At 41.1% G+C, this 23,337-nt stretch overlaps 1 protein-coding gene across 1 annotated transcript in view; it reads left to right on the forward strand.

The window, feature by feature from the left end:
• Positions 1–23,337, forward strand: part of ltn1 (listerin E3 ubiquitin protein ligase 1) — a 126,368-nt gene that overhangs the window by 88,363 nt on the left and 14,668 nt on the right. Inside the window, exons 19-26 of the mRNA XM_060909293.1 lie at positions 2,719–2,858; positions 9,099–9,234; positions 9,648–9,792; positions 9,901–10,114; positions 14,873–15,110; positions 20,225–20,305; positions 20,637–20,823; positions 21,013–21,184. Of these exons, the coding sequence (XP_060765276.1) occupies positions 2,719–2,858; positions 9,099–9,234; positions 9,648–9,792; positions 9,901–10,114; positions 14,873–15,110; positions 20,225–20,305; positions 20,637–20,823; positions 21,013–21,184 (1,313 nt within the window). The remainder of the gene's footprint in view (positions 1–2,718; positions 2,859–9,098; positions 9,235–9,647; positions 9,793–9,900; positions 10,115–14,872; positions 15,111–20,224; positions 20,306–20,636; positions 20,824–21,012; positions 21,185–23,337) is intronic.

The following is a 23,337-nucleotide window of genomic DNA, read 5'->3' on the forward strand; positions in this document are numbered from 1 at the left end:
AAACCTCCGAACCGAGGCTGACATACAGTGGTGCTTAAAAGTTTGTGAACCCTTTAGAATTTTCTATATTTCTGCAAAAATATGACCCAAAACATCATCAGATTTTCACACAAGTCCTAAAAGTAGATAAACAGAACCCAGTTAAACAAATGAGACAAAAATATTATACTTGGTCATTTATTTATTGAGGAAAATGATCCAATATTACATATCTGTGAGTGGCAAAAGTATGTGAACTTTTGCTTTCAGTATCTGATGTGACCCCCTTGTGCAGCAATAACTGCAAGTAAATGTTTCTGGTATCTGTTGATCAGTCCTGCACACCGGCTTGGAGGAATTTTAGCCCGTTCCTCCATACAGAACAGCTTCAACTCTGGGATGTTGGTGGGTTTCCTCACATGAACTGCTCGCTTCAGGTCCTTCCACAACATTTGGATTGGATTAAGGTCAGGACTTTGACTTGGCCATTCCAAAACATGAACTTTATTCTTCTTTAACCATTCTTTGGTCGAATGACTTGTGTGCTTAGGGTCGTTGTCTTGCTGCATGACCCACCTTCTCTTGAAATTCAGTTCATGGACAGATGTCCTGACATTTTCCTTTAGAATTCCCTGGTATAATTCAGAATTCATTGCTCCATCAATGATGGCAAGCCGTCCTGGCCCAGATGCAGCAAAACAGGCCCAAAACACGATACTACCACCACCATGTTTCACAGATGGGATAAAGTTGTTATGCTGGAATGCAGTGTTTTCCTTTCTCCAAACTTAACGCTTCTCATTTAAACCAAATTGTTCTATTTTGGCCTCAGCCGTCCACAAAACATTTTTCCAATAGCCTTCTGGCTTGTCCATGTGATCTTTAGCAAACTGCAGACAAGCAGCAAGTTTTTTGGAGAGCAGTGGCTTTCTCCTTGCAACCCTGCCATGCACACCATTGTTGTTCAGTGTTCTCCTGATGGTGGACTCATGAACATTAACATTAGCCAATGTGAGAGAGGCCTTCAGTTGCTTAGAAGTTACCCTGGGGTCCTTTGTGACCTCGCCAACTATTACACGCCTTGCTCTTGGAGTGATCTTTGTTGGTTGACCACTCCTGGGGAGGGTAACAATGGTCTTGAATTTCCTCCATTTGTACACAATCTGTCTGACTGTGGATTGGTGGAGTCCAAACTCTTTAGAGATGGTTTTGTAACCTTTTCCAGCCTGATGAGCATCAACAACGCTTTTTCTGAGGTCCTCAGAAATCTCCTTTGTTCGTGCCATGATACACTTGCACAAACATGTGTTGTGAAGATCAGACTTTGATAGATCCCTGTTCTTTAAATAAAACAGGGTGCCCACTCATACCTGATTTGTCATCCAATTGATTGAAAACACCGGACTCTAATTTCACCTTCAAATTAACTGCTAATCCTAGAGGTTCACATACTTTTGCCACTCACAGATATGTAATATTGGATCATTTTCCTCAATAAATAAATGACCAAATATCATATTTTTGTCTAATTTGTTTAACTGGGTTCTCTTTATCTACTTTGAGGACTTGTGTGAAAATCTGATGATGTTTTGGGTCATATTTATGCAGAAATATAGAAAACTCTAAAGGGTTCACAAACTTTCAAGCACCACTGTACACACGCCGTCGCCATGACCCAAAGTCTTGTTTCCCGGAAAGGGCCCGGCGCTAGAGCTCAGTGGTCTCGATACTCTTTTCGACAACTTTCCGTAACAACTCGGAAGTGCGTCACATCTACATCACTGGCTAAAGAAGGCGAGGAAAGGGGGACGACCTGGAGTATATTTTAAAATAGGAGCGCACTTTCCCTCGGTAATAAGCATAAACATGTCTGAAAGGGATTTCTTTAGTCTAGTCCATTTATTTCAAATCGTGAACCGAATTGTATACACTCACCAGCCATTTTAATAGGAATGCCTGTCTGCGTAGTGCGCGATTGTTACACTCATTCTTACAACACGATGACGTAGCAGAAAACCATTGAATTAGATGGTTCTAATTCATTAGTTGTGTCCAAACTTTTGACTTGACTGTACGTTCACCTCCGTTGATGTGCACCACCTACTGTACATTAATCATTTTAGAATTAGACATGGTTACAGCATCAAATTTATAGGTTGCTCATGAAGAATGAGTTGAATATGGCAATATATAATTCTTAAGTACATAATTTACAGAGGTTGTGCATATGGGAGCATTTCTAACACGAGTCATTTCTTTGCCACATGGATGATTTTCTTTTTAATTTTTAAGGTGCAGCAGTCTGGCACAAAATAGGCATGAAATAGGGCACCCATAAAAAAATAAAAAATAATAGCGCACCACCTGGAGTCGTTGTTGTTGCTTGTTGGATGTGCTTGCTATTCGGATAAGGTGTTCAGGTAGCTGCTGCAACAAAGGCCAACAGCTGTCAGTGCTTCCCTTATAGGAGGGTTTTGTGGGAGCGTTTTTATTTGTTGTTTTCTAAATACCTGGAAATGTGTAGTTTTTTTGTTTTTTTTTTTAATAAAATGATAGCTTGATGATGCCAGCAGATACCCTGCTTCAGGAATAGTGTCGTTCTTGAGCAGCTCATCAACAACAGCTGCTTCTCATGGTGTGCTAATGTTAAAGCTATTAACATGCCCCAGCTGGGCTTGCTTAAATAAACCATTAATGTTGGTGTTTTTTTATTTCTCTCTTTCTGTGTGTGTGTGTCAGTTTCTATCCCCTCTCAGAGCAGAATGTGAGCACTATACAGGTGCTGTGTCCATATATGACTGCTACAGAGAGAGACGCACTCATCGCTCTGTCCATTGCTGAATTGCTCAACTGGCAGGAGAGAGAAGACTGTTTACAAAGTAAGCTTAATGATGTTAGACTTTTTTTTTTAAAAAGCTTACATTTACACACACATTCCAGGAACCAGCTAATTGTCATCCAATTCTCTAGCAATTTATCAGCTCACTCAGTACGGTAGGTAGATGACTAAATTAGTTGAGTTTATATGCAGAAAGAATGCAGGTGCGGTTTAGCAAATGTTGTTGCACTACTATACAATTGGGCATATCAGACGCTCGCTGGCTGTGCTGTGAAAATTGTGCATGTAGACGCTCATCTAAGCTTCCAAATCTGTCATTGCTTAACGCGTGAATATTTTCTATCGTGAATACTATCATTAAAAAGCTTATCTCTGTTTTCCAAAGAAATTCATCTCGTTAAGAGCCGTTCAGTACTTTGGGCGTAACAGCAGGTTGAAGTTGGTACAACAGAGTAAAAACTCTGCTCGCGGGACGCCGGGAAACCACCGGTGCTTTTATGAGTCACAGGAACGTGGTCAGGCTCTCTCTCTCCTGATCAGTTTCCAACTAGATTACCCGTGAATATCAATCTGATAACTTTTATAGGGATGTTCTCTCGCTCTCACTGTTTCTGATGAAGTATTGAGCAAAATTTTCCGTCAGCTAGTTTTGATGACTTTTGAAGTGAGTTTTCATAGCTTTACCTACTTATTTTTTCAAATCAAACTGATTCATGTACAACCCAGATTCCAAAAAAGTTGGGACAAAGTACAAATTGTAAATAAAAACGGAATGCAATAATTTACAAATCTCAAAAACTGATATTGTATTCACAGTAGAACATAGACAACATATCAAATGTCGAAAGTGAGACATTTTGAAATTTCATGCCAAATACTGGCTCATTTGAAATTTCATGACAGCAACACATCTCAAAAAAGTTGGGACAGGGGCAATAAGAGGCTGGAAAAGTTAAAGGTACAAAAAAGGAACAGCTGGAGGACCAAATTGCAACTCATTAGGTCAGTTGGCAATAGGTCATTAACATGACTGGGTATAAAAAGAGCATCTTGGAGTGGCAGCGGCTCTCAGAAGTAAAGATGGGAAGAGGATCACCAATCCCCCTAATCCTGCGCCGACAAATAGTGGAGCAATATCAGAAAGGAGTTCGACAGTGTAAAATTGCAAAGAGTTTGAACATATCATCATCTACAGTGCATAATATCATCAAAAGATTCAGAGAATCTGGAAGAATCTCTGTGCGTAAGGGTCAAGGCCGGAAAACCATACTGGGTGCCCGTGATCTTCGGGCCCTTAGACGGCACTGCATCACATACAGGCATGCTTCTGTATTGGAAATCACAAAACGGGCTCAGGAATATTTCCAGAGAACATTATCTGTGAACACAATTCACTGTGCCATCCGCCGTTGCCAACTAAAACTCTATAGTTCAAAGAACAAGCCGTATCTAAACACGATCCAGAAGCGCAGACGTCTTCTCTGGGCCAAGGCTCATTTAAAATGGACTGTGGCAAAGTGGAAAACTGTTCTGTGGTCAGACAAATCAAAATTTGAAGTTCTATATGGAAATCAGGGACGCCGTGTCATTCGGACTAAAGAGGAGAAGGATGACCCAAGTTGTTATCAGCGCTCAGTTCAGAAGCCTGCATCTCTGATGGTATGGGGTTGCATTAGTGCATGTGGCATGGGCAGCTTACACATCTGGAAAGACACCATCAATGCTGAAAGGTATATCCAGGTTCTAGAGCAACATATGGTCCCATCCAGAAGACGTCTCTTTCAGGGAAGACGTTGCATTTTCCAACATGACAATGCCAAACCACATACTGCGTCAATTGCAGCATCATGGCTGCGTAGAAGAAGGGTCCGGGTACTGAACTGGCCAGCCTGCAGTCCAGATCTTTCACCCATAGAAAACATTTGGCGCATCATAAAACGGAAGATACTACAAAAAAGACCTAAGACAGTTGAGCAACTAGAATCCTACATTAGACAAGAATGGGTTAACATTCCTATCCCTAAACTTGAGCAACTTGTCTCCTCAGTCCCCAGACGTTTACAGACTGTTGTAAAGAGAAAAGGGGATGTCTCACAGTGGTAAACATGGCCTTGTCCCAACTTTTTTGAGATGTGTTGTTGTCATGAAATTTAAAATCACCTAATTGTTCTCTTTAAATTATACATTTTCTCAGTTTAAACATTTGATATGTCATCTATGTTCTATTCTGAATAAAATATGGAATTTTGAAACTTCCACATCATTGCATTCCATTTTTATTTACGATTTGTACTTTGTCCCAACTTTTTTGGAATCGGGGTTGTAAATGAATAACTATTTTAGAATATAACTCTAGTTGTTTTGATGAAAAATACTGAGATCTTAGTGGACGGAATGAGATTTAAAAAAAAAAATGGAAGTCAGAAACGCGAGTGTCAATTTCAATTCAGTTAATTGGAATTCTTTATTAGATGTGACTCACACGTTTTTTTCAATTTTCTCCTTGAAAGCTGTGAATATTAATCAAAATGATCATTTATATTCTTGAATATAAATGCTAGTTGGCCCTACTTAGAAATACAAAGGCCTACAGAGCACAGAGAGAGTATTAGAAATATTCTTTTTTTTTTTTTTATTTTGATAGAGAATGGTAGATGCGAATGACATTCAGTGCTTATTTATTCATATTTTATCATTTAACATTGATTTCTCCTTCTTTGTGATGTATGAGAGTTAAGATAAGATTTATATTGCACAAATAAAGCCATTTGCTGAAACTTTGAAGAGAATGTACCAATTTAATGGTTTACCTAATTAGTATAATACATACTAATTAAATACTAATTTGCATAATTTCTTTTTACAAATTTTTCAAAATTTGTATTCAGTATACAACCATCTACAATGGGGCAAAAAAGTATTTAGTCAGCCACCAATTGTGCAAGTTCTCCCACTTAAAAAGATGAGAGGCCTGTAATTTTCATCATAGGTACACTTCAACTATGAGAGACAGAATGAGAAAAAAAAATCCAGAAAATCACATTGTCTGATTTTTAAAGAATTAATTTGCAAATTATGGTGGAAAATAAGTATTTGGTCAATAACAAAAGTTCATCTCAATACTTTGTTATATACCCTTTGTTGGCAATGACAGAGGTCAAACGTTTTCTGTAAGTCTTCACAAGGTTTTCATACACTGTTGCTGGTATTTTGGTCCATTCCTCCATGCAGATCTCCTCTAGAGCAGTGATGTTTGGGGGCTGTCGCTGGGCAACACGGACTTTCAACTCCCTCCAAAGATTTTCTATGGGGTTCAGATCTGGAAACTGGCTAGGCCACTCCAGGACCTTGAAATGCTTCTTACGAAGCCACTCCTTCGTTGCCCGGGCGGTGTGTTTGGGATCATTGTCATGCTGAAAGACCCAACCACGTTTCATCTTCAATGCCCTTGCTGATGGAAGGAGGTTTTCACTCAAAATCTCACAATACATGGCCCCATTCATTCTTTCCTTTACACGGATCAGTCGTCCTGGTCCCTTTGCAGAAAAACAGCCCCAAAGCATGATGTTTCCACCCCCATGCTTCACAGTAGGTATGGTGTTCTTTGGATGCAACTCAGCATTCTTTCTCCTCCAAACACGACAAGTTGAGTTTTTACCAAAAAGTTCTATTTTGGTTTCATCTGACCATATGACATTCCCCCAATCCTCTTCTGGATCATCCAAATGCTCTCTAGCAAACTTCAGATGGGCCTGGACATGTACTGGCTTAAGCAGGGGGACACGTCTGGCACTGCAGGATTTGAGTCCCTGGCGGCGTAGTGTGTTACTGATGGTAGCCTTTGTTACTTTGGTCCCAGCTCTCTGCAGGTCATTCACTAGGTCCCCCCGTGTGGTTCTGGGATTTTTGCTCACCATTCTTGTGATCATTTTGACCCCACGGGGTGAGATCTTGCGTGGAGCCCCAGATCGAGGGAGATTATCAGTGGTCTTGTATGTCTTCCATTTTCTAATAATTGCTCCCACAGTTGATTTCTTCACACCAAGCTGCTTACCTATTGCAGATTCAGTCTTCCCAGCCTGGTGCAGGTCTACAATTTTGTTTCTGGTGTCCTTTGACAGCTCTTTGGTCTTGGCCGTAGTGGAGTTTGGAGTGTGACTGTTTGAGGTTGTGGACAGGTGTCTTTTATACTGATAACGAGTTCAAACAGGTGCCATTAATACAGGTAACGAGTGGAGGACAGAGGAGCCTCTTAAAGAAGTAGTTACAGGTCTGTGAGAGCCAGAAATCCTGCTTGTTTGTAGGTGACCAAATACTTATTTTACTGAGGAATTTACCAATTAATTCATTAAAAATCCTACAATGTGATTTCCTGGATTCTTTCCCCCCATTCTGTCTCTCATAGTTGAAGTGTACCTATGATGAAAATTACAGGCCTCTCTCATCTTTTTAAGTGGGAGAACTTGCACAATTGGTGGCTGACTAAATACTTTTTTGCCCCACTGTATATGCCTGCCAATTTCCATGTAAATATCTTGAACAAAAAAAAAAAGTTACAAAGAAAAACCATTTGGTCTCATTTGTTAATGAGGCCCATTTTGGACCATGCTATCCGAATACATATTACCGCAGTTTTCTAAAAATTGAGCCAGGTTTTTTTTTTTCTCAATCTTTGATTTGTAATATCTCAAGAACGGATAAACTTAGTCAGTTCTGAATTCAGTGAGAGCAGTTTCAAGCAATTTGGATTGAATTTGAATTTTCACCTGATATGCCCAACACTATATACACTCACTGTTTATTAGGAACACCTATACACCTGCCAATCATGTGGCAGCAGTGCAGTGCATGAAATCATGCAGGTAGAGAATGTTCAATTAATGTTTACATCAAACATGAGAATGGGGAAAATGTGATCTCAGTGATTTTATCCATAACGACCTGATGACTGCAGTCACTGAGCTCAATAGGCAACGTGGACTGGCGGCGGGTGTCATGAGAAGCCTTTGGAGACCACTCTGGGGACAACGTGACATCTCCCGACTCACCAAGCTATGGGTGTACGATGCTGTGGTAGTGTCTGTGCTGCTGTATGGCGCCGAAACCTGGCCTCTCAGCAAGACCGTGGCCACCCATGTTCTCAGCTTTGAGACCCATGCCCTCAGGACCATTGAGGGGGTGCCTTGGTACAGCCATATCTCCAACGAGGAGCTCTGCCAGAGGACTAACCAACCAAATATCTTCTGTACCGTCACACAGCGCCATATTTGTTGGCTCGGACATGTCCTCCATTGCACAGACAACCACCCCACATGAGCCATTTACGAGTTTGATCCACCAGCAGTGGGATGGAGATGCCCTCATGGCAGATGTTGGAACGATGTTGTTTGTCAAAACCTCCAGCAGATTAATTTGAGGCTGGAGGACATCCCGGCACTCAGCCAAGACTGTGAGAGATGGTGGAGTTCAGTGGCACTGGTGGGCTCAACATCATGCTGGCGTGAGGTTTAGGAGGAGGAGGATGGTTGTAAAGAAACTGGGCAGTTAAATATTGGAAAAATATCATCTGGTGTGGTGAGTGGTCTTTTTCCAATCTTCAGCTGTCCAATATCAGTAAGCCTGTAGCCTTAGATACATGTTCAGACACGAGTGGAACACGATGCGGTAATCAGCTTCCGTAGGCCATCCACCTTACGGTTTGATATGTGTGTTCCGATATGTTTTTCTGCTCACCACGGTTGTAAAGAGTAGCTTTTTGACTTACTGTAGACTTCTTGTCAGCTAGTTTGGCCATTCTCATCTAACCTCTCTCATTAATAGTGTTTCTATCCACAGAATCATTTCTTCCCCCAATCCAGTGAACATTTACTGAAGCTCTTGACCCGCGTCTACATGATTTTATGCACTGTGCAGCTGCCGTATGATTGGCTGATTGGATAATTGCATGGATCTGCACATATATTTTGATGGTGTTGCTATAAAGTGAACGAGTGAATTCCAGCTACTTAATTTGCATTTGTCCTTCTGCATCTCTATAGTGATGTCTTTTGTATAGTATAGGCTCGGCAGTCCAGTACACTATCCGTCATGGCATCCATAGACTCTTAAACTAAATAATGCTGAATGCATTGTGCCATCGTTCATAAAGGCGTGTATTTCTTAACAAGCTAAGAGTTCATGTTAAAGTTTATTCGAGTAAATTTTGAGCATACTGTAACCGAACCTTAATCAGTTGCTGTTAACCAAAAATGGTCTTGTTTGCTGGTATGTTTGTTTTTAGGTGTGTGGGCATGTCTGGCGGTGCTGGACTTTTGTCTGCAGGCTGCGACGCCTGTTGAAGAGGAGATTCTGCTGGCTGTTGTAGCCACCATGCTCGAGTGGCGCAACAGCAAAGAGGAATGGTTTCTTTTTAACAGGTTTGTATATGTGTGTATATCTGCAGAAAGATTGCAGGCCTGGTTTAATGACTGATCCTGTATGATCACCAGACACTGGATAAGGAAGACAACTGCTGACTCTTATTGTTCTGCTATGACACCATCTCATCAGCATCTTTATTCTGATGAAATTTTAGCTTTACACTTCAGTTGCTGTCATGCTGCCCATCATAATCAGTCTCTGGCTGTTACAGAGAGGCACTTTGTTCATAAATCCATTGACATGCTGTAATTTCTTGGTATCTGACCACAGCATGATGTTTTCAGAAGAGGATAAGCTCTTTAAAGATATACCATATAAGACTTCATCATTTGGTTTGGGACACTAATTGTCTTGTATAAAGGTTTGAAAAACATTCTTGAGTCACTGTTTCTCATCTGTTCATCCTCAGTGACCTGGGGAAAGCACCTGCCACACAGCTGGCCCTGCCTGTGGAGATGATGCGTTTCCTGTCTTGGCTGGTGAACCATTCTCCCACAGTCCTCAGCAGCACTCACTGGGACTTCCTACTCTGCTCCATGCTGGCCTGGCTGGAGGTAAGCTGCTCCTTGCTTGTTAGTTGTTTTATCATTTGTTTTAGAGATTAAACATCAGAACTGAAGCAGGCTTGTTTTGTGTGCGCGTGTGCGTGCCTGTGTCCGTAGACTGCCAGTGAGAGCAGCGGGGCATTCTGGAACCCTTGTGTGCAACAGTTTGTGCAGACAAACTGTGAGCTGATTGTCACACTGAATGAGTTCTTCGCAGCACCACCTGCTGGTGTAATAGAGCAGCTGCCTCCTGATCTCAGCTCTGAATGGCAGGAGTTCTTCATGGAGGGAATCTACAATCTGCTTCTACCTCTGCTGATCAAGATTCCTGGTGAGTCCTGCTTTATGTATGACTTACCCGGTTTCATACAGTGGTGCTTGAAAGTTTGTGAGCCCTTTAGAATTTTCTATATTTCTGCATAAATATGACCTAAAACGTCATCAGATTTTCACACAAGTCCTAGAAGTAGATAAAGAGAACCCAGTTAAACAAATGAGACAAAGATATTATACTTGGTCATCTATTTATTGAGGAAAAGGATCCAATATTACATATCTGGGAGTGGCAAAAGTATGTGAACCTCTAGGATTAGCAGTTAATTTGAAGGTGAAATTAGAGTCAGGTGTTTTCAATCAATGGGATGACAATCAGGTGTGAGTGGGCACCCTGTTTTATTTAAAGAACAGGGATCTATCAAAGTCTGATCTTAACAACACGTTTGTAGAAGTGTATCATGGCACGAACAAAGGAGATTTCTGAGGACCTCAGAAAAAGCGTTGTTGATGCTCATCAGGCTGGAAAAGGTTACAAAACCATCTCTAAAGAGTTTGGACTCCACCAATCCACAGTCAGACAGATTGTGTCCAAGTGGAGGAAATTCAAGACCATTGTTATCCTTCCCAGGAGTGGTTGACCAACAAAGATCACTCCAAGAGCAAGGTGTGTAATAGTTGGCAAGGTCACAAAGGACCCCAGGGTAACTTCTAAGCAACTGAAGGCCTCTCTCACATTGGCTAATGTTCATGAGTCCACCATCAGGAGAACACTGAACAACAATGGTGTGCATGGCAGGGTTGCAAGGAGAAAGCCACTGTTGTCCAAAAAGAACATTGCTGCTCGTCTGCAGTTTGCTAAAGATCACGTGGACAAGCCAGAAGGCTACTGGAAAAATGTTTTGTGGCTGGATGAGACCAAAATAGAACTTTTTGGTTTAAATGAGAAGCGTTATGTTTGGAGAAAGGAAAATGCTGCATTCCAGCATAAGAACCTTATCCCATCTGTGAAACATGGTGGTGGTAGTATCATGGCTTGGGCCTGTTTTGCTGCATCTGGACTAGGATGGCTTGCCATCATTGATGGAGCAATGAATTCTGAATTATACCAGCGAATTGTAAAGGAAAATGTCAGGACATCTGTCCATGAACTGAATCTCAAGAGAAGGTGGGTCATGCAGCAAGACAATGACCCTAAGCACACAAGTCGTTCTACCAAAGAATGGTTAAAGAAGAATAAAGTTAATGTTCTGGAATGGCCAAGTCAAAGTCCTGACCTTAATCCAATCGAAATGTTGTGGAAGGACCTGAAGCGAGCAGTTCATGTGAGGAAACCCACCAACATCCCAGAGTTGAAGCTGTTCTATATGGAGGAATGGGCTAAAATCCCTCCAAGCCGGTGTGCAGGACTGATCAACAGTTACCGGAAACTTTTAGTTGCAGTTATTGCTGCACAAGGGGGTCACACCAGATACTGAAAGCAAAGGTTCACATACTTTTGCCACTCCCAGATATGTAATATTGGATCCTTTTCCTCAATAAATAAATGACCAAGTATAATAATTTTGTCTCATTTGTTTAACTGGGTTCTCTTTATCTACTTTTAGGACTTGTGTGAAAATCTGTTGATGTTTTAGGTCCTATTTATGCAGAAATATGGAAAATTCTAAAGGGTTCACAAACTTTCAAGCACCACTGAATATGCTGTCCTTCAGTGTGGTTACAGCCATCATCAAATTTGATTTTGTACCACGAAATGTGAAGGTCACCTATATGCTTAAAATGTTTACTATAGACCGATTGACATTGGACATGTCGCGTCAAGGTTCATATCAAGCTGATGTTCATGCCAAACCCTCATTCAGGTCCATTTTAGCAAGTTTGAATCCGCACCTGCTGAATCAGAGGCGTGATCGAGCTGTGTCAAATGCATGCCTGTGCCTCATGCTGCCCTTATTTTATACTGCAGCTCTGTTTCATTTATTTTTTTAACTCATGAACAAGTGAAGTGTAAAAGCTATTGAAATCACAAAATCATACTTTCTGTTTGCTGTATTTAAAATTATAATCGGCAAAAAAAAAAAAACATGGGGAAACAAAATGAATACAAATATGCCGCTTATTGACTCTTGTCATGTATTTTGGTGAACGATTTTAATTACAATTGGCACATCATGACCGACAAGATCAGTTTAGTAAAGAAGGTTCGAGAGCAAACATCATTTAGCAATTTGAGTTGCTGTTCTCCTTCTTTTGGTTTTTGGTCGCTTTACAAGGGTACTTCAAAAAGTTCTCGGCCTCACCTGGAAACAAGGGGTGTAACTCCAATTTTGGGGCAGAACTGTATGCGATAAAGCCTTATATCACTGTCCACAAAAATGAAAGAAGGAAAAAAGAGAGGAAAGCTTCGAGTCAGTGTGTTGTTGCTCCAGGTCAGTGCACCCGTCCACACAGCACAGGTGGCAGAAGCAGCCGGATGTGGCTTTGAACTGTCGCCCCATGCACCTTACTCACCCGACCTGGCACCACCTGACTTCTATCGGTTTTCTAAACTGAAATCCCACAGAGTGATGATGATGTCATCCATGCTGTTGAGGAGTATCCGGAGGCTCAAGATGTAACCACTTTCCACAGAGATGTCCACAGAGATGTCTACAAGTGCCGGCGACCGGCCGTTTTCTCCACCTACACAGATGGTCTGCGCCGCCTACTCGATCCCAGAAAAAAAACAAAAACTTGCCTTTCAATCTTCAAGCAATTTTATGTCATCTCTGCTGCCTATAATTTGCTGCAAATCCAATTATTCCACCCTGAAATTGTTTTTGATTCAGGTCTAGCATGACCAGAAGCAACACCATATTTGATCGGTTCTCACGCTCTGATTGGCTGAGCCGGACCACGTGACCACGCCGTAGCAGATGTAGTTATGTTACACCATGTAGTTATGTTACAGAGCCAGGCAACATACTACAGAGGGTAACTGAGAAAGCCAAGCACGCACACATCTGGAGGGAAATTTCATCCATATTTTGCAAGTATTTTACAGGGAAATGGTTAATAATTTATTAGCTGAGAATGCACCAGAAGGCATGTAAATTTAAAAATTTTCTGCGGGGACATGCCCCCCCCCCCCCCCCCCCCCCCCCAAAAGCATCAGTGCTGCCCAAATTCCAGAGCCCTGTACTCCTGTTTACCCCTTTTCCACCAAATCAGTTCCAGGGCTGGTTCGGGCCCAGTGCTGGTGCTGGTTCACAACTCGTTCAACTTGTGAGCCAGCTGAGAACCAGTTTGCTTTTCCATAGCTCGCGGTGCTAAGGGAAGCCACGTCATTACGTCGCTGTATACGTCAGTTACGTCGCTACGTTTGCATAAACCTTGGTGCGAATATCGAAGCAAAAACAACACGGAAGAAGCAGCAGCAACAACAACAATAATAATAATAATAATAATAATGGATGACTTCGCGTTTGTACAGCTGCTGCTTCTCGTCGCTTAAAAATGGCGATCTTTCACAGTCTTGTTATTGTTGTTGGTCTTAACAACTCCGCCCCCCGCTGACGTAAGCGGTTCTTTCCTCTGGCCCAGCAGAGAGTTGGTGCTAGCATGGAACCGGTTTTTCTGGCCCCAGAGCCAGTTCTTTGTCAGTGGAAACAGAAAACCCGGTTCCAAACTAAGCACTGGCCCCGAACCAGCCCTGGAACTGCTTTGGTGGAAAAGGGGCAGTTGTGGGTTTTTTTTTTTTTTTAAAAGCCGGCGACTTCAGATTTTCTGGAGAACCCTGTTCCACAAAGGGATCGCAAAGCTTGAATATTGGTGGACCAAGTGCATTGAAGTTAAAGGAGACCATGTTGAACAATAATGCAACAGCAATCTTTCTCCTGTGGCATTTTCTAGCGGAGGCCAAGAACGTTTTGAAGTACCCTCGTGCATCCAGTTTGGTGTATTCGTGAACATGACATTCCCAGTAGGAATGCTGGTGAGGATTAAATCCTTTTTGGGGGAATTAATTTATCAGAATGTGGATTGTTCACTGCAGTGGTTTTGTTAATGTTGATCCCAGTCGATCAGAGTGACACGAGGCCAACTGTGAGCATCTGTGAGAGAAGGAAGTCCGTGTCTTCTCCAAGCCTGCTCTTTGCTGTGCGACTTTGTATAAACCTGAGTTTAAAAAAAAATAATACAATGCAGAGCTGCACGTTTGGAAAGGGAGTTACATTTTTTTTATCAGATCATCTATATTTGTATTGAACATGTGACCAGCAAGAATTTGTTTATCATAAAATATAAGTGGCAATCATTTTCTAGCAAATGGTCCTCTAGGGGAACGGGATGGACTTGTTCACAGTTGGGGGATTTTCCAATTTGCATATTCCTTTAATCTGGTTTTCTTGATGTGGGTAAATGTTTCGCTGTATTTCTGTTATCTTTGACATTTTTATGGAACTAACATTTTAAGTTATTTATTATTCATCAAGAGGAAAAAACAAAATGGCTCTTTTAAAGCAAGTTTTGGCAGTCTTGCCGTTTTTATTTATTTATTTTATTCATCAGAACCCTTGATGAGGTTTCAATTTCTTCCAACACTTGGCTTAAACTAGCAATTTGAACAGCGATCATTTCTATGAATAGCTGGAGTACTGAACACATGGTGCGTTTTAGTGCTGCTTAGCCTCATATATGCAAATGATGATGGTTTCTTTTTTCATCCTCAAGCTTGCTGGCCTTAAAAGTAACATTCAGATGCAAAGCAGATTCTTTAATGCCTCAAGCATTAATACCTGAGTAAATCTGAGCATGGGGTTTTGTTTCACTGTAGTGGAGTTTTCTGAGTCAGATGAAGCGATGTTCCCAGTGGCTGTGGTGGAGGCAGTGGGTGAAGCTCTCAGGCACATTCCTGTCCAGCTGCTCTCACACAACACGCTCCCAGCTCGCTTTGTGGCCGACCAGAGGAGCAGCCTGCCTGATGCCCTGCAGACGCTGCTCAACACACTCACACCGCTGCTGCTGTTCAAGAGCCGGCCACTGCAGCTGGCTGTCTACCACATGCTGCACAAGTAAGACTAGGGCTAATTATTATGCAAATTCATTTGGAGTGGAGCAAGAGCAATTCAGACATGTGTATGATAATGTGTATGCAATGCAGAGGTCTCAAAAGTAGCCGGTCAGCGCTGGCAAATGGCCGTCTGTAGTAGGATTTGCCGCCGTCTGTTTTTCACTGAGTAACAAAAAATATTTTTGTTGACATATTTGTACAAAACTGAGCAGCGTGTGATGCGAAACCAAGTTTTATTCAAGGGTTGCTTTACAATCAGGGTACGCAAGCTAAAAATCACATTTAACACTTATTATCTTCAATATCAAAAGGCTTGACTAAATAAACTTGGTTGTTTATTGTAGCCCTGTGATAGCTCTATTTACCATGCAAAAAAACATTTGGTGATGACGTTATTTTTGGTGAATGTATGGCAATATATGTCTCATCTCATCTCATTATCTCTAGCCGCTTTATCCTGTTCTACAGGGTCGCAGGCAAGCTGGAGCCTATCCCAGCTGACTACGGGCGAAAGGCGGGGTACACCCTGGACAAGTCGCCAGGTCATCACAGGGCTGACACATAGACACAGACAACCATTCACACTCACATTCACACCTACGGTCAATTTAGAGTCACCAGTTAACCTAACCTGCATGTCTTTGGACTGTGGGGGAAACCGGAGCACCCGGAGGAAACCCACGCGGACACGGGGAGAACATGCAAACTCCGCACAGAAAGGCCCTCGCCGGCCATGGGGCTCGAACCCAGGACCTTCTTGCTGTGAGGCGACAGCGCTAACCACTACACCACCGTGCCACCCGATATGTCATATTTAGCAAAATTACTCGTGTCATTTAGAAAAAGTGCTTTTTTGACCACAGGTAGCTCCAAAAGGGATGCACTTAAATCATTCTTTATACCATAAAACAAATATTTGGTTCCATATCATTGGAAACATAGTTAAGTTTTAATGTTGAATGCCAGTAAGTTTTCAGACTATTTTGATCAAATTAGTATGTAATTGTGTCAAATAAATGTCCTCTCCGAGACAGCTAATTTTTCAATATAAAATATATCTAAAATGATTATTTTCATCCTAAAATGTGGTCAAGATTTTGGGACATAAATATTAGAGACAACTAACACAAAGTTTACAGCCTTAGATTTAAAAGCACTATGGAAGTGGTGGATTCTGAATTGTCAAAAAAAAAAAAGTCCTCTCCGAGAATCACTTCATTTGTTTCTCCCATCTTATAGCAGATTATACAAAACTACCATACACGCGTCAAAAAATTACCTGAAATCTGTTCTTTAACTTGTCCTTCACTTAAAAGCTGGTTCAAGAACCAGTTTGAATCAATTTGAATTTTGGACCCCTGTGACACAAACTTTGTCCCCTGATTGTAAAACAACCCTCAACTAAATAATGCCCAAATACTAACACGTCCATAGGAAATAAAGGCAGCCATTCTGCTGCCATGTGCTGCAACTAAGATGTAATCTGACTGTCAACACCTTGTCAGCCAATGTTTTGTGTACTGTGATTGAGTCGCGCTACCACATGGCTACAAATGGCGACTAAGAAGCAAAGCGGCACGTTAGATGCCTGGTTTTCAAAAAGGCCTCAAACCATGGGTAAGTCTGTAATTTTAGCCATCACTATGATTACCGAGTGAAATATGTCTGTGTATGGGTCCATGTATAAATGCTGGTTGGCTAAATATTAAATTATAAATATCAATCACTATACCATTATTGTATACGGCCTGTTTTGGGTCAAACCCGCCCACTCGGCACGCTTGGCACATTGACTTTTTTTACATTTTGACTTGCAACGGAACGCAAATGTATCCTTGTAGGGGAGTCACATATCGAAACTTGACAGCTTGTCATGCAGTTAATGTTAATGGTAATTGTTAAAATAATTTAAAAAAAAATACAAGTTTATACGCATTTGTTTTTGTACAGTTTCTGTTGCAAAAACTGTCACTCATTGTCAGATGAATATAGATTCACTTATTATAACTTGCATAGTGCAATGCCAAATGAAAATACTGTGATATATGAAATTTTTTTTTTTCCAAAATATCTGAAAAATCTTTTGAACTCTGAAACTCCTTAATATAAAGGGGATATCACATGCTTAAATATAAATTAGTTGGGGTCAGAAGTTTACATACAGTGACATGAATGTCATCTTGGATATGAGTGTCATGGCAATATTTGGGCTTTCAGTAATTTCTCTGAACTGTTCTTTTTCTGTGGCAGAATGTACAGCATACATCTTTAATTAAAAAAAACACTAGAATTTGGTGCAAAAGTTTTAATTTTCTTTGGGTTTTCTGAAATCAACACAGGGTCAAAATTATACATACAGGGTCCAAAATTTACATACGCTCATTTAGATTATTAATTGAGAGGTGCTGAAACTTCCAAAATCTCTTATCTTGCCAAGGCCGAGGTCTCTTAACTTCCTGTAAGTGATAATGATTGATTACAGCTGGTAGGTGCTCCGTGCCTTCGTTAAAAGGGTTTCTTTACAGCACTCATTGGATTGACCAACACACAGTAAAATGGGAAAGTCCAAGGAGCTCAGTGCAGATCTGAGAAAGAGGATCGCAGATGTACACAACTCCGGAATGTTTCTTAGAGCCATTTCTAAACAACTGCAAATTTCAAGATCAGGTCAAACAATTGTATCCAAGTTATTGTGAAGTGTAGTCACTTTCCCAAGCCACTTTGCTTCAAGAAAACCCAAACTGTCACCCTCGGCTAAAAGGAAATTGGTTTGGATGGTCAGGAACAACCTGGGAACCACCATGGCACAGCCCTGCCATGAACTGGAAGCTGATGGATCACTGTCTACAGTTCAGATTACCATGGACTAAGAGGCTGCTATCCAAGAAATAACGCCCTGCTCCAAAATTGACACCTTCAAGTTTAACTAAAGTTTGAAGCTGACCACACAGACAAAGAAAAAGCCTTCTGGAGGATAGCTGTATGGTCAGATGAGACAAAGATTGAGTTGTTTGGCCACAATGACCACCATGTACAGAGGAACACTGTACCAGGTGGTGGTGGTGGTAGGATCATCATGCTCTGGGGTTGTTTTGCTGCCAGTGGAACTGGTTCATTGCACAAAATGGATGGAATAATGAAGAAGGAGGACTACCTCAGAATTCTTCAGCATAAACCATCAGAAACTTGAGCACGACTTGGGACTTGCAATCGGACAGTGAACCCAAACACGCATCAGAGCTGATTGTGGATGATAAAGCAGGCTAACATTAAGCTTAGAACAAGTCCTGACTTCAACCCTATTGAAAATGTATGGACCATGCTTATAAGTAGAGTTCATGCCAAGTTAAAAAAAAAAAAAGCAAATTTAATTGAACTCTACCAATTGGTCAAGGTGAATCTTGCAGAGAGACATTTTACCCAAATATTAGGTGTGCTGTATGTGTACTTTTGACCCTTTGTTGATTTCAGAAAATCCAAAGAAAATTAAAACTTGTGCACCAAATTCTAGTGGTTTTTTTTTTAAATTAAAGATGCATGTTGTGCAATCATTCTGCCACAGAAAAGGAACAGTTCAAAGAAATTACTGAAAGCCCAAATATTGCCATGATATTCATATCCAAGATGACATTCATGCCACTGTATGTAAACTTCTGACCACAAGTGTGTGTGTGATGTATATAAAAAACATACGTGTGTGTGTGTGTGTATATATATATATATATATATATATATATATGTGTGTGTGTGTGTATATATATATATATATATATATATATATATATATATACACACACACACACACACACACACACACCGTATTTTCTGGACTATAAGCCGCTACTTTTTTCCTAGGTTTTGAACCATGCGGCTTATACAAAGGTGCGGCTATTCTGTGGATTTTTCTTCCACCGCTAGGGGCGCTCTAACCGGAAGTAGAATCAAAAATAAGATAGACGGAAAATCAATGCAAAGAAGAATCAGCAGATCTTTAGCAGATAGAACACGCACGACAAATTACTAACTGGTAATTATTTTCAAATCCAGCGAAGATGATTAAAGTGACTTGTGGTTTCAAACACAGGAGAAATGAAGGTAAATAAATACCGGTTATTTTCTCTTGGTTCTGTTCCGTTTTAATCAGCAAAGTTGCTGCCGTGTTAAAAGGCACTGTTCGGAAAGAATCTGTTCAGGTACATACATGTACATTTACAGTACAAAATCATTCTGTACATGCAGTAAATATCAACATAGATATCTGCGGCTTATAGCCCGGTGCGGCTTGTATATCTTTTTTTTTTTTTTTTTTTTTTTTAAAAATAGAGCGGATGCGGCTTATATACAGGTGCGCTCTATAGTCCAGAAAATACGGTGTGTGTGTGTATATATATATATATATATATATATACACGTGCGCGCGCACACCTACATATCTACCTACTGACCTAATTTAAATTCATCTGAAGTGAATAGACTTGTGCAAAAGGCAACAGAGCGGTTCCTTTCAAAGAAAAGAAGGATAAAGTGGAAGATAGAACATGTAAAAAAAAAAAGCCCTGAATCAAGTTCAGTACCTGATATCACTACAGGCACTGTTATAGCTGAGGATTAGATCAATACTCAGGTTGTTCAGAAATTGAATAATGAATCAAAAAGAAATGTGACTATAAAAAAACTTACATATTTTTGATGTTTACAAAATCAAGTTCTTGTAACTGTTACTTTTATTTTGTGAACATCAAAAATATATAAAGTTTTGTACTGTCAAATTTCTTTTTGATTCATTACGGTACTTATATGGCAGTTCTATTAAAATTTCTAGTATTGATTACCATCACTTCAGACTCTCTTGCTGTTTACAATAAATTGGAAATTCCTCCCCAAATGCCTTGAAAGTGTGTCTCAGATAACCCCAGTTTTCCATTTTTCTCCTCTATGTTTCACGGTGACGAGCTTCAGCCTTTTTAATTGTACCCTCCTATTCTCTGCCTCGTATCCTTTTAGTCCCCTAAACTTTGAGACCACTGGTAATGGAACCAGTGGCTCAAGATGCTAGTGTTGGTGTTCTTTTAACAAAAAATTTTTCATGATTTATTTTTTATCCCCCCCCCCCAGGGTAATGCCTTCATTACCAGAAAGTGACAGCGAAAATGCCAGCACCAAATCCGAAGATGAAGACGAGGAAGAGCCATCCTTGTAAGATTGCGTCTGTTTTGTTGTGTTTTTGTGTCCATGTACTGTGCAAAAGCACAATCGCATTGTGCGGTATTTTTAAATTTATTTCACATTTTTCATTTTTGCAGTGACGTGTGACTTTTAAAAGATATCAAAAGTTATCCGAATAATGATCATCCTGTAGTGAAATACGTATGTAATAATAATCAAACAGCACCTTAACTTGTGTACTTGAAACAGTCTGTGATCAAAAACAACATATTAATAAAGAGATATCCCAAGGGTTGTGTTTATACAGAGGACAACTGAACAAAATTGATGTGAAATGACTGTACGGTCCTCTGTTTTGCAGGTCTCCTCCGGCTGCAATTATGAGTCTTCTCTCAGCCGCAGAGGAGCTGGTGGAGAATATTTTGGGTAGTGTACAAGTGGGCGAGTTTGCTGTTGTGCAGCCTCTCAGCATGGAGCACTGTTGCGTCCTGGGATATCTGTTGGCCTGGAAACTCCTCCTTATTTTCTTTAAGGCTGCACCATCCCAGGTATGTCACCTCTCACATTCAGAAGCTCTGCTAGTCTTCTGTTTTCACTCACATAGGTCCCCCCCCCCCCCCCCCAAAAAAAAAAAAATGCAGTCTGGCATTTTAAACAGATGAGCCTTCATTTGCTTCGCTATTTAATGTAGCTATAAGTGGGTTTACTCGTCCTCTTGGGATGATGTTGTGTTACAGCTGCGTGTTCAATACTGCCTGCATTTAAAGAAGACTCGCTCACTGCATAAGCTGTTGCTGCACCTGTTTCGGCTCATGCCAGAGAACCCAACACTGCCTGGGCAGCTCACAGAGACAACCAGCAGAGAGCCCAAAAGCTTCTTCACTGAGAGCCTGTCTCTCTCCCTGCATCGTGAGTACATTTCCATTCAGGTTCATGCTCAAGGCTGGTTTAGACTCTCTTTTCACCGTACCTCCATAAACTTCAGAAGGTCAGGAAAAAAAGAATTGTGAGGAGAGCGTGGGGTGGGCGGTTTGAGAAAGTGCTCCTGAGTCCACTGCAATCAGCCAGTAGTGATGTATGGAAGGGCGGAAACGAATGAGAGCTTCAGCTTTGCATCTTAAGAGGCTCTCATCAAAAGCATTCATCTAATCACAGCAGCAGTGTTGGGCTGTAGTGTCACTTCAAGTGGTAAAGCTATTAGCTTAAATCCATTCCCACGAGTAAGGTGAAGGCATCTCTACATTTTAAATCCAGTCACGTATAGTCTGAGTTCATTCAGGTTGTTCATTCATCTTCAGTAACTTTTGTATCGTGGTCAGGGTGCCACTGGATTGGGAGCCGTTCCCAGGAACCCTGGATGGGATATTGGGACAACACACAGACAGTAACCTGAGATCAGGATTGAACCAGAAACCGTGGAGCCCAACACTGCCTCCTGCCCTCGTCTTAAAGCGATTAACCAGGAAGGTTTGAAATTACAGGGTTATGAAATGTCATCATTATACATCAATACAAGATGTTGTACATGAAAATTGAGTGGACTTTAGCTAAAAAAAAACCAAAAAACACGTTAAAGTTGTAATATCAGTCCGTTGGGCCATTTCCCCGGGCGCGACCATACTGGATTACCCAGACGCGTGGATGTATTAAGAGATGAAAACGAGGGTAGGTTTCTGCACAACAGCATACCGTGTCAGGCATCAAATGGAGGGAAGATAAGCAGGTAAATATATATATTTTTTAAATAAACTGGCAATAAGCTAGCAACTACTTTAATTTGATTCTTTTTCTAACACTGCATTGCCATAATTTTTCTGGAGAAATGCAAACAAATTGACCAAGAAGTCACGCTTTGACTATAATATTATACTATAGTCTGGCTGTCGCAACAGAAGGACTCTGAGGCGCGCTCTGGACAGCGCATGCTCCGAACTGACTCACAGGCACACCGTGAATGATGTACACCTGCACAGGATTAAGGCTCAATCTTAAATAAGGACTCAGAATGCAGACTGACTTTGTGAAGTATTGTGTTGTGACACATTACCGAGCCTTGTTTCCTGACTGATTTCCTGGTTTCTGATTCTTGTTTTCTGCTCCTCGTTTTTGACTCTGCTTCTGTCTGTGATATTCTGTCTGTGCCTCGCTTGACCTTTTTGCCCGTTTTACCGTTCACGATACACGCCTGCCTATTTAGACTGTTTGCACTTTTCTTTATAATAAAGATCTTCTGCACTTGCATCTGTCTCCAACCATCCCTGACGGAATACTTTGCTGCGCTGACACGAGTATAGCATGCACTTGTACACCTCTGCTGTGCTCGTGGAAAATGACATCACACACGATGGAGTTATGACGGCCTCCCTGACGAAAAATAGTCCTGTCTATTTTCGTCACTTTAGTGGTTACATCGTTAAGAACAAATTCAAAATGCAGCTTTTCTCTAAAGGACAGACATAAAGACTGACTTTTAGCTCAGTCTTTTACTTTTAGCTTTTAGTTTATTTGTGAGATACAGAGTTTACACAGCAAGCTAGATGTAGGTGTGATCAAAACACAAGTGAATGTATGTATTTGCCAATTTACCCTGCCTCCATTTCTGAAGCATGATTTTTCAAGATTCAAGAATGCAACAACAGGCTCGTGCTCCACAGTCACACATGCAAACTCCTCACCTTTCGGCGAAATTCGCCGTTTTGGTCCCAAAATAGGTCACTTGTGTGAATCGTGTAGATCCGAAGAGATTTTTTTTGGGGGGGGTAGGCAGGCTACAACGCTATTGTTGCCAAACATTTCACTTACAAGGTTACAGCCAATCAAGATAAACAGTTACTAACACGCTTCTTTTCCATTGGAGTTCTGATCAGCTGGTGCACAACCCACTGCTGGTTGCCAGTCCTCGCTTACGAATATTCCACAGATTCAGACCGCAAAGTCACCTTTTTATAGAGAGATCTGGCAACCTCATCTCGCGACTGAATCTGAATACCAGTGGAACAGTTTCCAGCGCGCTCGGGGGTGAATAACCATGGGCGGATCTACCGGGGTGGCATATGCCACTC

Source organism: Neoarius graeffei, chromosome 25 (genome assembly GCF_027579695.1).
Source record: "Neoarius graeffei isolate fNeoGra1 chromosome 25, fNeoGra1.pri, whole genome shotgun sequence".
Taxonomy (NCBI): domain Eukaryota; kingdom Metazoa; phylum Chordata; class Actinopteri; order Siluriformes; family Ariidae; genus Neoarius; species Neoarius graeffei.